Below are 15,079 nucleotides of genomic sequence, written 5' to 3'. Positions count from 1 at the left end.
ATTATGCATTGCGAGGAACCAGACATAGTAGGGATTACTGAGACATGGCTACAGAAAAGTCAGGACTTCGAACTAAACATTGCAGTGTATATCACATTTAGAAAAGATAGAGAGAGAAAGGGGAGGTGGAGTAGCTGTACTTATTGGGAATAACATAATGGCAGTAGAAAAAGTGACACAGCTATCAGCAAGACAAAAATAGAATCCAAATAGATAGAGATAAAAGATAATAAAGGATCAATCACACTAATAGGTGTAGTCTACAGACCTAATAGTGGAAGGGAAGTGGAGAAAGAAATATGCAGACAAATTAGGAAAATGTTATTCGAGGTTTTTTACTAATTCATGGGGAATTTCAACTAGCCCGCTATTAATTGGACAGAAGAGCTAGGTAAAGGGGGTGGTAAGGGCATGGAGTTCCTACAGGGTATACAATATGCAAAAAGCCCAACAAGGGAGGATTCGCAATTGGGTCTAGTAATGGGGATTGAATCAGAGCAGATAAGAGAAGTAAAAGTAGGGGAACATCTAGGCAATAGTGATCATAATCTAATTCGCTTTAAGATGATAATTGAGAAGGACATAAGTATTATGAAAACCAGGGTAATAGATTGGAGAAAAGCTGATTTTTATGGGGCTGAGAATAGAACTCAGGAAAATAAAATGGGCAACAATATTGGCAAACAACAATGTAGAACAGCAATGGGAAACATTTAAAGCGGTGTTCACCAGAGTGCAGGAACAATATATTCCACTAAAAAGAAAGAATAAACTAAACACTAATGAGACCCCATGGATGAATAAAGCCATAAGGGAACAATTGAAGGAAAGAGGCATACATTAAGTACATAGACAGCAGGGGAGTGCATGTTGAGGGATAATATGAAGAGATTAGCAGAGAAGTAAAAAAAAGCAATTAGGAACACAAAGAGGAATTATGAAATTAAATTATCAAGGAACATAAAACAAAATAGTAAAACATTTTACAGGCACATCAATAAAAAAGGACGGTTGGGATGGGAATAGGGCCATTAAGGGATAGACAGGATAATACCACAGGTAACGATAGAGAGATGGCAGAAATATTAACTCATTATTTTGCTTCAGTATTTACCAGGGAGATAGAACAGGTGGAGATGACATTGGATAATGAGATTAGTAATGAGATAAGTGCATTTAAAATAAAAAGAGGGGACGTATTAAATAAACTAATCAAATTCAGAGGATAAAACCCCTGGTCCAGATGAACTGCATCCACACATTTTCAAAGAATCTAGGCAAGAGATAGCAGAGGTATTACAACACATATTTAATAATTCATTGGAAAAAGGTGTAGTGCCAGAGGACTGGTGCAGAGCTAACATAATACTTATATTTAAGAAGGGGGATAGCACATGTCCAGGGAATTATAGACCAGTCAGCTTAACATCGGTGGTAGGAAAAATAATGGAATCCCTACTAAAGCAAAAAATAAAAAAAATCTAGCAACTTAAAAATATAACAATGAATAGTCAGCATGGATTTCAAAAGGGAAAGTCTTGCTTGACCAACCTCATTGAATTTTTTGAAGAGATAACAGAGAGAGTAGACTATGGTAATGCAATAGATGTAATTCATCTAGATTTCAAATGGCCTTCAATATGGTACCCCATAATAGACTGATGAACAAAGTCAGCGAATGCGGAGTCAGGGAAAAGTAGCAGAATGGATAACTAGCTGGCTTCAAGACAGAAAACAGAGAGTAGGGGTAAAAGGTAGTTATTCACAGTGGCAGAAGGTGGTGTTCCACAGGGATCAGCACTGGGACCATTGTAGTTCATTTTGGAAAAGGATTAACAGGCTGGGTCTCTTTTCTCTTGAAAATAGAAGGCTGAGAGGTGACCTAATAGAGGCCTTTAAAATTCTGAAAGGATTTGATAGAGTGGATACAGAGATAATGTTTCCACTTGTGGAGAAGAGCATAACTAGAGGCCATCAATATAAGACAGTCACCAAGAACTCCAATAGGGAATTCAGAAGAAACTTTTTTACCCAGATAGTGATGAGAATGTGGAAGTCACTACCACAGGGAGTGGTTGAAGAGAATGGTATAGATTCATTCAAAGGGAGGCTAGACAAGCATATGAGGGAGAAGGAGATAGATGGTTTTGCTGATAGATTGAGATGGGAATAGAGAGTTATGCTGATAGATTTAGATGAGGAAAGATGGGAGGGGACTCGAGTGGAGCATAAACATGGACTGGTTGGGCCGAATTAACTTTTTCTGTGCCCTACGTAATCCTTTGTAAAAGAACATAAGAAGTTGGAGCAGGAGTGGGCCATACGGCCCCTGAGGCTGCCCCGCCAATTCAATATGATCATGGTTGATTTTCTACCTCAACACCTTTCCTCACTATCCCCATATCCCTTGCTTCCCTTAGTGTCCAAAAATCTGTCGAAAGGCAAGCGTCGAAATGCAGGCATCGAACCCACTACCTCTCACAATAACAACAATAACCTATATTTATATAGTGCCGTTAACGTAGTAAAACATTCCAAGGCACTTCATGAGAGTGTTATAAAACAAAATATGACACCGAGCCACATAAGGAGAAATTAGGGCAGATGACCAAAAGCTTGGTCAAAGAGGTAGATTTGAGGAGCATCTTAAAGGACAAGTGAGAGGTAGAGAGGATATAGTAAAAATAAATTACTTATTTCCAAATAACATAATGCTGGATTGTATCTTGTGTCTTTTAATGCCTTCATTATAGTTTTTACTTGAAGGCTCTTCCAATAAACTGGGCCTTGGCCTTGACATTCTTGCCCAGAACTTGTCAAATGCAGTCTGACCATATGCAGTGTGCCCAACTTGCTGCGATGCATCAGACCCGTTCTAATGAACATTCTAGCATTTGCTGCTCTCACGTTTTTCAAAACTGATTTAATGAAAAGCTAGAAGACAAATTTCAAAATTGTTATTCTGATAAAAATCTATATTAAACATTTTATGTTGTGTTTGTGTGTGTGTGTGAGAGAAAGAGAGCAAAGATAGATTGCAACAACAACAATGCAAAAGCAAAATACTGCGGATGTTGGAAGTCTGGAATAAAAACAGAAAATGCTGGAAATACTCAGCAGGTCAGGCAGCATCTGGAGAAAGAAACAAAGTTAACCTTTCAGGTCGATGACTTTTCATCAGTTCTTATATTATATAACAACAACAACTTGTATATATATAGCGCCTTTAATGTGGTGAAACATTCCCAAGGTGCTTCACAGGAATATTATGAGATAAAAATTTGACACCGAGCCACATAAGTAGAAATTAGCCCAGGTGACCAAAAGCTTGGTAAAAGAGGTAGGTTTTAAGGAGCGCCTTGAAGGAGGAAAGAGAGGTAGAGAGCTTTCGGGATGGAGTTCCAGAGCTTGGGGCCTAGGCAACCGATGGTGAGCGATTATAATCAGGGATGCTCAAGAGGGCAGAATTAGAGGAGCGCAGACATCTCGGGGGGAGGGGTGGGGGGCGGTTGTAGGGCTGGAGGAGATTACAGATATTGGGACAGGTGACTAAAAGCTTGGTCAAAGAGATAGGTTTCAAGGAGCATCTTAAAGGGGCAGAGAGGTTTAGGTAGGGTGTCCCAGAGCTTAGGGCCCAGACAACTGAAGGCAGGGCCGCCAATAATGGGGTGAAGGAAATCTTGTGTGCTTTCTCCAATTGTAATTCCAGCTGGTGAAAGGGCTGGGAGCACGTTGATTCCAAGGGAATTAATAAACGAGGACCGAAGCCCGTGCAGATAATACAGCTCCAGTGTGCGACTCTCTGCTGAGGGCAGATAGAGATCACTGGACTGAGTTAACCTTCTGTCTTTGAACACGCAACGCATTAGTGAGTATATGTCATCTGATAAGGACAAAATTATAGTTGCTCTCGTTGCGTCAAAAGCAGGAAGGACCTAGGGTGCTGGTGATTTAATTCCATAATAAATTCCTGCAATAAAACTGCCTCTCCTCGCAGCAGTGACAGTCGCATTCTATAATATGAGTGCGTGTCACTGGAAAGGCCGAGGCTCAGGTCCAGCATGCATTCGTTGGCTATCCGATGTTCAATTATTGTTAGATCACTTAACTCTAGACGGGCAGTCGCATTCACTGATTCTCAGTGTTCAACTTCAGCTACAATGGGACAATTGGTCTGACAGAGTTTAAGACTAAGTCTTACTCGCATGCCACTGAAGGTAACTTGTATCATAGTCCCCTGATACACCGCCAATACCCGAAACCCTCCCCCCACCCCCTCCATGCCATGTCGTGTCACACAGATATGCTGCGAGGCAGATTCATACAAGGGCCCTATCTTATCAATCCTTCTCAGTTTTATTGCAGTGCTGAGGGAGCGCTGCACTGTTAGAGGTGCCTTCTTTCAGATGAGATGTTTAACCGAGGCCCCGTCTGTTCTCAGGTGGATGCAAAAGATCCCATGACACTATTTCAAAGAAGAGCAGGGGAGTTATCCCTGGTGTCCTAGGCTAATATTATTCCTCAATCAACATAACAAAAACAGATTATCTGGTCATTATCACATTGCTGTTTGTGGGAGCTTTCTGTGCGCACATTTGCTGCCACGTTTCCTACATTACAACAGTGATTACACTTCAAAAAGTACTTCATTGGCTGTAAAGCGCTTTGGGACGTCCGTTGGTCGTGAAAGGCGCTATGTAAATGCAAGTCTTTCTTTTTTGTTCTCATTTTTTTATCGCACATTAACAACTCCCCTAGTGGCACAGTTGGGAATTGCATTGCTCTGGGTGGAATTGAGCCAGACAGACATCACCCTGGATTTACAGTGTCTTCAACATAGAGAAACATACCGAGGCATGCACTAAGCCAAATAAAGAGATTACAAAGTTACCATGGGGTACAACTGGGTAAAGAAGAGGAACATTCTGCCTGCTTCCGATTACTATCCAATGACCCCCTTCTGGCAAGCGGGTGTTGAATGAGGATATGACCAGGGTTTTGGCCGCAATGTGTCTCTCCTCCCGCAAAAGTATAACGTGCTGGTGCCGGGATGTTGAAGCACACATGTGAAGTATGGTCGATGAGGGGTCTGTGGAACTGTACCCCAGAATGTCAGCATCGTCGGTGGGGGAGGGGGGAGGGGACCAATCCATTTGTCGTTATACGCTATCCAGCTTCTCTAATTGCCTTTCATCGCCGTTGTAGTGCGATAGTGATAAGATCACGAATCTGCCAATATAGAAAGTATTTTGGAGTTTGGGACCGCCCACTTATGTGGTAAATTTAGCTCATTGTTCAAACACAGCCCTTGAAAAATAGACTTGTGTTTGCATTGGACCTTTTCACATTTCTCAAAAGTATCTGAGTCCTTTACATACAATAAATTACTTAGAAATAGAGTGACAGGTATGCAGTAAAATGCGCTCGCCAATTTGTGACAGCAAAACTGGGCTAAAAGGATTAAATGATGAGGACAAATTGCTTGGACTAGGCTTGTATTCCCCTGAATATAGAAGATTAAGTGGTGATTTCATTGAGTTGTTTAAGATGCTTAAAGGATTTGATAGGGTAGATAGAAATATCTTATTTCCTCTGGTGGGGGAGTCCAGAGCAAGAGGGTGTAACCTTCGAATTCGAGCTAGGCCATTCAGGGGTGATGTTAGGAAGCACGTCTTCACACACAGGGTAATGGAAATCTGGAACTCTCTCCCCCAAAAAGCTGTTGAGGCTGGGGGTGGGGGTCTATTGAAAATTTCAAAACTAGGATTGATAGATCATTGCTAGGCAAAGGTTATGGAACCAAGGTGGGCAAATGGCATTAAGATACAGATCAGCCATGATCTGGTTGAATGGCCTCCTCCTGTTCCTATGTCCCCAAGATCCCAGAAATAGCAATGCAATAAATTGAGATGAAATAGCCCATTAACCTGTTTTGGAGGTTTTGTCTGAAGGGGAATTGTTGGCTAGGATATCAAATCTCACTATTCTTCATCAAATGGCGCCATGGGATATTTTTGGCTTCCTAAAAAAGGCTGACAGGGCCTTGGTTTAACATCTCATCCACAGGCAGCAATGCTGCACTCCCTCAGTAGTGCACTGTGACGTAGCACTTGTGTGCTCAAGTCTTGGAGTGACACTTCAACCCACAACAACAGCTTGCATTTTTATAGCGCCTTTATTGAGAAAAACGTCCCAAGTTGCTTCACAGGAGTGATATCAAACAAAAAATGACACCTAGCCACATGAGCAGATATTAGCACAGGTGACCAAAGGCTTGGTCAAAGTTTTCAGGAGTGTCTTAAAGTAGGAGGGAGAGATATAGAGGCGGAGAAGATTAGGGAGGGAATTACAGAATTAGGGCCAAGGCAGCTGAAGACATGGCCGTAATGAAAATCGGGAATGGGCAAGAGGCCAGAATTGGAAGAACGCAAAGGTACAGCAGTTATCATGGGCGACTTTAATCTACATATAGATTGGGCTAAGCAAAGTGGTAGCGATACGATGGAGGAAGATTTCCTGGAGTGTATTAGGGATGGTTTTCTGGACCAATATGTCGAGGAACCAGCTAGAGGGCTGGCCATCCTAGACTGAGTGATGTGTAATGAGAAAGGACTAATTAGCAATCTTGTTGTGCGAGGTCCCTTGGGGAAAAGTGACCATAATATGGTAGAATTCTTTATTAAGATGGAGAGTGACACAATTAATTCAGAGACTAGGGTCCTGAACTTAAGGAAAGGTAACTTTGATGGTATGAGAAGTGAATTGGCTAGAATAGACTGGCAAATGATACTTAGAGGGTTGACGGTGGATAGGCAATGGCAAACATTTAAAGATCACATGGATGAACTTCAACAATTGTACATCCTTGTCTGGAGTAAAAATAAAACGGGGAAGGTGGCCCAACCGTGGCTAACAAGGGAAATTAAGGATAGTGTTAAATCCAATGAAGAGGCATATAAATTAGCCAGAAAAAGCAGCAAACCTGAGGACTGGGAGAAATTTAAAATTCAGCAGAGGAGGTCAAAGGGTTTAATTAGGAGGGGGAAAATAGAGTATGGGAGGAAGCTTGCCGGGAACATAAAATCTGACTGCAAAAGCTTCTATAGATATGTGAAGAAAAAAAGATTAGTGAAGACAAACGTAGGTCCCTTGCAGTCAAATTCAGGTGAATTTATAATGGAGAACAAAGAAATGGCAGACCAGTTGAACAAATACTTTGGTTCTGTCTTCACGAAGGAAGACACAAATAACCTTCCGGAAGTACTAGGAGACGGAGGGTCTAGTGAGAAGGAGGAACTAAAGGATATCCTTATTAGGTGGGAAATTGATGGGATTAAGGTCGATAAATCCCCGGGCCTGATAGTCTGCATCCCAGAGTACTTAAGGAAGTGGCCCTAGAAATAGTGGATGCATTGGTGATCATTTTCCAACAGACTCTGGATCAGTTCCTATGGACTGGAGGGTAGCTAATGCAATACCACTTGTTAAAAAAGGAGGGGGAGAGAAAACGGGTAATTATAGACCGATTAGCCTGACATCAGTAGTGGGGAAAATGTTGGAATCAATTATTAAAGATGAAATTACAGCGCATTTGGAAAGCAGTGACAGGATCGGTCCAAGTCAACATGGATTTATGAAAGGGAAATCATGCTTGACAAAACTTCTGCAATTTTTTGAGGATGTAACTAGTAGAGTGGACAAGTGGATGTGGTGTATTTGGACTTTCAAAAGGCTTTTGACAAGGTCCCACACAAGAGATTGGCATGCAAAATTAAAGCACATGGTATTGGGTGTAATGTACTGATGTGGATAGAGAACTCGTTGGCAGACAGAAAGCAGAGAGTCGGGATAAACAGGTCCTTTTCAGAATGGCAGGTAGTGACTATGGGGTGCCGCAGGGCTCAGTGCTGGGACCCCATCTATTTACAATATACATTAATGATTTAGATGAAGGAATTGAGTGTAATATCTCCAAGTTTGCAGATGACACTAAACTGGGTGGCGGTGTGAGTTGTGAGGAGGATGCTAAGAGGCTACAGAGTGACTTGGACAGGGCAAATACATGGCAGATGCAGTATAATGTGGATAAATGTGAGGTTATCCACTTTGGGGGCAAAAACACGAAGGCAGAATATTATTTGAATGGCGGCAGATTAGGAAAAGGGGAGGTGCAACGAGACCTGAGTGTCATGGTACATCAGTCATTGAAGGTTGGCATGCAGGTACAGCAGGCGGTGAAGAAGGCAAATGGTATGTTGGCCTTCATAGTTTTGAGTATAGGAGCAGAGAGATCTTACTGCAGTTATACAGGGCCTTGGTGAGGCCTCACTGGAATATTGTGTTCAGTTTTGGTCTTCTAATCTGAGGAAGGATGTTCTTGCTATTGAGGGAGTGCAGAGAAGGTTCACCAGACTGATTCCCGGGATGGCTAGACTGACATATGAGGAGAGACTGGATCGACTGGGCCTTTATTCACTGGAGTTTAGAAGGATGAGAGGGGATCGAAACATATAAAATTCTGATGGGACTGAACAGGTTAGATGCAGGAAGAATGTTCCCGATGTTGGGGAAGTCCAGAAAAAGGGGACACAGTCTAAGGATAAGGGGTAAGCCATTTAGGACTGAGATGAGGAGAAACTTCTTCACTCAGAGAGTTGTTAACCTGTGGAATTCCCTACCGCAGGGAGTTGTTGATGCCAGTTCGTTGGATATATTCAAGAGGGAGTTAGATGTGGCCCTTATGGCTAAAGAGATCCAAGGCATATGAAGAGAAAGCAGGAAAGGGGTACGGAGATGAATGATCAGCCATGATCTTATTGAATGGTGGTGCAGGCTCGAAGGGCCGAATGGTCTACTCCTGCACCTATTTTCTATGTTTCTATCTCAGAGGGTTGTAATGGGATATATTTGTAGCATAAACTTGGTCCTAGACAGCTGAAAGCACAGCCACCAATGATGGAGCGATGGAAATCGGCGGGGCGGGGGGGGGGGGGGGGGGGTGGAGGGGGGGTGCTTTAGATTGAGCCAAGATGATTTGGGGATACTGATATTTTACGGATGGAAGACACCACACAGATTGAGTGTGTAATTATGAAACATACAAAATTCTTACAGGGCTTGACAGGGTAGATGCAGGGCAGATGGTTCCTCTAGCTGAGGAGTCTACAACCAGGGGTCACAGTCTCAGAATAAGTGGTTGGCCATTTAGGACTGAGATGAGGAGAAACTTTTTCACTCAGAGGGTGGTGAATCTTTTGAATTCTTTACCCCAGAGGGCTGTGGAGGCACAGTCTTTGAGTATATTTAAGACAGAGATCGATAGACTTTTGGATACTAAGGGATATGGGGATAGTGCAGGAAAGTGCTGAGGTAGAAGATCAGCCATGATCTCATTGAATGGCGGAGCAGGCTCGAGGGGCCGAATGGCCTACTCCTGCTCCTAATTCTTATGTTCTTATGTTCCCTTTGTGCTCTAGGTACTGCGGGTTAAACGCCAACCGGGAGACCTCATCGATGGTGGGATTTATCGTCAGCTGCAAGTGCTCGTTCCACGCACCCGTGATGTTCCCTCAGAACCCACTGGCGGCCTTAGGCGTGGAAAGGATAGGCCGGACCAGCGTGCATTATCGGCTGGCTCTGTTCAAGCCCCGCCTGGGCCGCGGGGCGGTGCCCTTGGATTACGACCTCCTCTCCGACGGCTGCCACTCCGGCAGCCCCTTGCTGGCAGGATTCGAAACCACGGCCTGCACGACGGGAGCGTCCACCCACGTCTTCGTGGAGACGGCCAGCGAGAGGCCCAGGGAGCTGCCTGAACATTTCAGGAAGCACCTCGAAAAGATTCTCATGCCGCCAAGAGCTACCAATTAAATTGGCGAGTGCTTTACCAAAAAAAGGGAGAGCGATTGTCTTCTCGTAAAAGGTAAATTTTGCGACCGCACCAGGCCGCCGCAGGTTGGAAAGTCGCCCGGTGAAAATGTCCTCCCGGTTTTCCACCCGATGTGTGCTCACTGATGTAATGCCCTTGCCTCGGCTCTAAGCCTCGCTAAATTTATCTTTACGAGCAAATCGGAATCCTGAGCAAAGGAGCGCTCTTTGGAATTGGAGCTTTGTGGGCGCAAAAATTAATTCTTCCCACTTTATTTTTTTGAGCTGCTTAATAATTTTGCTGGATCAGTGCACGCCTAATCTGAATTTGGAATTAAGATGCGCCATTTCCCTTCGCTCGAAGTCCTGAGCCAAGAGAAATATTTTCTGAAACAAAAATCAAAGATTTCTGTTTTATCAGGTTTCAGCCCTCGCATTGCATTACATGGACTTTTACAGCAGGGAAGCAGGCCATTCGGTCCATGCTGCTGTTTCTGCCCCACACAGACCCTACCTGTAATCCTACCCCTAATCCTACCCCTAACCCTAACTCTATCCCGAACTCTAACCCTACCACTAACCCTAACGCTATCCCTAATCCTACCCCGAACACTAACCTTACCCCTAACCCTAACACTAACCCGAACACCACCCCTAACCCCACTCTATTTACTTTATCTCATCCTGCCGCCATATCTTTCTATTCCTTTCTCCCTCGTGTATGTATCTAGATTCCCCTCAAAGGCATCCACGTGGGTAGTTTACCCAGTTTCACAGTGCTGGCCTCTGCCTTGCGAAGGTTCCGATGCTTGTCCAACTGTTGATAGTCGCTAACGCCCTTTTTTTAGCACATGAGGAATTTTGTGCTCAGTTTATGCTTTTACTAACCCCAAACTGCGGCCCAATCTCATTGCTCCAGCATTGCACACACGAGGTTGTTCCACACTGGCTCATCACAAGGCCCCAACGTACTGCACACGCTATTGACATAACCCTGCCTGCTGAATATCTCGGGGCCCAAATCATTTCACGGCTGGAGACTCGCCCAAGGTGAAAACAATGGGCTTTCTTCCAGTCCGGCAACTCCTCAATACTATAATTGTCAATCTTGGCCTCGCCCGCTCCCTATCTCTCTCATCTCTTCCAGCCCTACAACCCTCCGAGATCTTTGCCCTGCCCCAATTCTGGCCTCTTGCTTGGAAGATGTTCTCTCAGGTAATTCTTTACGTAGCTAGATTTGCAGTCCTAATTTTCATCGTTGCACCATTGGTGACCATGCCTTCAGCTCCTTCGGCCCCAAGCTCTGGAATTCCCTCCCTAAACCTCTCTGCCTCTCTTCCTTGAAATTGCTCCTTAAAACCTACCTCTTTGACCGAGCTTTTAGTCACCTGACCTAGTATCTCCCCATGTGGCTTGGTGTCAAATTTTGTTTGGTGATGCTCCTGTGAGGTGCCTTGGGATGTTTTACTATGTTAAAGGCGCTACATAAGAACATAAGAAGTAGGAGCAGGAGGAGGAGTAGGGGATTTGGCCCCTCGAGCCTGCTCTGCCATTCAGTAAGGTCATGGCCTCAACTCCACTTCCCTGCCCGCTCCCCATAACCCTTGATTCCTTTATCATTCCAAATTATATAAATGCAAGGTGTTCTGTTCATTTAAAATCCAGGAGCAAAAATGCGCTTTTACTTCCCCGGGAGGTAATAGCCTACCCGAGTTTGCACTCGAAGTGCCCCAAAGTCCTTTCTCGCCCTTTGTGTTTGTATGCATAGGTGCCTACACATGTGCAGCGGCACTCTGAGTTTCAAAGCGAATTGCACTGATTGTGGGCAATACAAACCCAGCCAACCTGAGCGTTCAGTGTACCTCACTTGCACCAAGCCCTGTGGCTCGACATTCATTCTGCTTCCCTCTCCCCTCCCCTGAGGAACCTTCTACAGGCTGAGATACCGCACCCGATGAGGCTGTGTAGACCAGACATTCCAGAGGGAGGAGAAAACAACAACAACTTGTATTTATCAACGTCCCAAGACACTTCACAGGAGTGTTATAAGACAAAACAAATAAATTTCACCCTGAGCCACATAAGAAGAAATTAGGGCAGATGACCAAAAGCTTGGTTCAAGAGGTAGGTTTTAAGGAGCGTCTTAAAGGAGGAAAAAGCGTTAGAGAGGTGGAGAGGCCTAGGGAGGGAGTTCCAGAGCTTGGGGCCTAGGCAGCTGAAGGCATGGCCGCCAATAGTTGAGCGATTATAATCAGGAAAAATCATAGAAGAAACATAGAAATCTACAGCACAGAAAGAGGCCATTTCAGCCCATCGTGTCCGCACCAGCCGACAAAGAGCCACACAGCCCTCGGTCATCAGCCCTGAAGGTTACATATAAACCTATGAACAATGGCGGAAAGGTAAAGAGCATCTGGCCCAACCAGTCCGCCCCACACAACTGTGACACCCCCTGCACCGCAGCATTCTACACTCCACCCCAACCAGAGCCATGCGATCTCCTGGAAGAAGTTGGTTTTGTTCAACCAAATACCATCGCAGCGTTAGTCCTGGGCTTTCACGTGAATCATTTCTGAGCATCCGTGTCTTAACTCGTCTGCGGAAGCTGTTCAGGGAGCCAAGGGCACGGTGAGATACTCGGGCTGATTCCTTGATCAGGCGTTCCCAGTGATGAGCGACACTTGCGTGGAATGCTGGTCGGGACGTTGTGGGCCTGAAGCTGGATTTTCCATCTATTCATTTAAATGGCTAGAGTCCAGGGTTTACCAACTCTGGTTTCATCACATGAGCACCCACCTCCAACTGCCCTGCTCCCATGCTCCCGCCATTGGTCGTCCGACATGTCCATCCTCACGGGGCTCGGCCATCCGACACCGATTGGCCAGTGAACAGAATCTTCATTACCCGATTTGATGACTCTTGACTGTCAATCAAACAGCCTTTTTTTCCCCATCGCTGACATTTTTTCTAACTCATTCGGAAAAGCATTCAAAGAAGATAAAATAACAACTCTTAATACCTCTATGATTTTTCTCCCTGGGTTTTGCTTGCGGCAGTGGCCTGGAGCTTAATCTTCAATTCCTAGGAACTGCAGGACAATCCTGGAGGAGTGGTGGTGAAATCAAGTTCTTTTGGTCCACGGTTTCCTGACTAGCTCTCCCTGCCTCTGCTGCTCCTTGCTGTGCGTGTCCGATTGGGAAATCCACTCTCCTCCTCCCAAGGTTTGGGTTGATTAAGGTTGGGGCAATGCAGATGGCCAAAGACCTGTTGTTAAGCGCAGACTCAACACAATTCTAATCATAGAATAGTATAGCACAGAAGAGGCCATTCGGCCCATCAAGTCTGCGCCCACTCTTTTGAAGAACGATCCAGTTAGTCCCACTCCCCTGCTGTTTCCCCATATTAAACGCTTTTGGGACATCCGATGGTCATAAAAGACGCTATCTAAATGCAAGACTTTCTTCTTCTTTAATATCCCTGCAATTTTTTTTATTCAATTCCCTTTTGAAACCCACTATTAACTCTGTATCCACCACCCTCTCAGGCTGTGCATTCCAAACCCTAACCACTCGTAGAAAGGTTTGTCCTCATGTTGCCTCTGGTTCTTCTGCCAATCACCTTAAATCTGTACTCTCTGGTTACCAGCCCTTCAGCCATTGGAAACAGTTTCTCTTTATTTATTCTGTCTAAACCTTCATGATTTTGAACACTTCTATCGAATCTTCTCTTATCCATCTCTGCTCTAAGGAGAACAGCCCCCAGCTTCTCCAGGCTATCCACCTAACCGTAATCGCTCATCCCTGGAACCCTGAAACCTATTCTGTACCCTCTCCAAAGCCTTCACATTCATCTATGTGGTGCCCAGAATTGGACACGATACTCCAGCTGGGGCCGAACTTGTATTTTATACAGGTTTAGCATAACTTCTTGGCTTTTGTACTCATTCTGCCTCCTTCCTCATGTCTTTGGAAGGAGGGGCAATTCCTCCCTTCCTGTTGCAAGTCTCTTGTGACGCTTACTGCTGAAATCTAAGCTTGCAGGACACAAATGAAATTGTGATGACTTCAGTGTTGCCTTGATTACGAGACACTTGTCTTATCTTTACTAGTGCATAAAGTTGGAAATGGTGTAATTTTATCCTATAAATTGAATAATGCTTTTTCAAATTGAGCAATAATAGCTTTATCTGTTATCATGTATGCTTATTGCAAACGCTAAACAATGTTTTGATGTATAGTTCATTTGTATTTCTCTTTGATATACCAATAAAATACTTTCTTAAGCTTCTAATGATTAATAAGGTTGTAATGAATACCATTTTTTTAAAGTCTTCACACACTGCGAGCATGGGTCAGAATATCACGGGCAAGTTTCTGATTTCTCCTGGTGGCAGAACAGGTATCCAGTCTCAGCAAATAATCGTAAAAATCAACCATATCAAATAAAATGTAACCAACCTGGATGACAAACAGCAGGAGGGAGCACGACATTCCATGGGCAGTCAGCACTGAATGTTGAAGTCAACATTTTCTGACCAGGAAGGGACTTCTTAAAACCATTTACAATTTGGAACATCTCAACCCATTACGACATGGAGCTGTACTATCAACTACAGCAACATACAGCCCCTTGCTAAACTGGTGCACGGTCCATAAGAAGGTAACCACAGTCAAATAATCAGTCTTCCCATTCCAGTGTCAGCTGTGGCTCAGTGGGTAGCACCCTCACCTCTAAACCAGAAGGTTGTAGGTTCAAGTCCCACTCCAGAGACTTCAGTACAAAGAAACCGAGGCCCCGTCTGCCCTTTCAGGTGGACGTAAAAGATTCCATGGTGCTATTTTGAAGAAGAACAGAGGAGTTCTCCCTGGTGTCCTGGCCAATATTTATCCCTCAATCAACATAACTAAAACAGATTATCAGGTCATTATCACATTGTTGTTTGTGGGAGCTTGCTGTGCTTAAATTGGCTACCGTGTTTCCTACATTACAACAGTAACTACACTCCAAAAAGTACGTAATTGGCCGTAAAGCACTTTGGGACATCCAGTGGTCGTGAAAGATGCTATAGAAATGCAAGTCTTTTTTTTCATCTCTCAAGAGTAAGTAGTGCCGCAGTTTCAGCTGCCAAATTATGGATTTCCCACCTAAATAATTTATATCAACCCGATCAATTGGAGGGGATACTATCCATTTCGAAAGTATAATCTCTCACTTT

The 15,079-nt window shown here is 44.1% G+C and overlaps 1 protein-coding gene across 1 annotated transcript in view; it reads left to right on the top strand.

Annotated features, from left to right (window-relative positions):
• LOC139280056 (uncharacterized) overlaps window positions 1-14,154 on the top strand; it is a 73,501-nt gene extending 59,347 nt beyond the window's left edge. Inside the window, exon 2 of the mRNA XM_070899531.1 lies at window positions 9,477-14,154. Within this exon, the coding sequence (XP_070755632.1) occupies window positions 9,477-9,867 (391 nt within the window). The 3' untranslated portion in view covers window positions 9,868-14,154. The remainder of the gene's footprint in view (window positions 1-9,476) is intronic.
• Window positions 14,155-15,079: the final 925 nt, after the last annotated feature.

Source organism: Pristiophorus japonicus, chromosome 14 (assembly GCF_044704955.1).
Source record: "Pristiophorus japonicus isolate sPriJap1 chromosome 14, sPriJap1.hap1, whole genome shotgun sequence".
Lineage (NCBI taxonomy): Eukaryota > Metazoa > Chordata > Chondrichthyes > Pristiophoridae > Pristiophorus > Pristiophorus japonicus.
The sequence above is the reverse complement of the archived record's forward strand: the minus strand, read 5'-3'. Positions and strand labels throughout refer to the sequence as shown.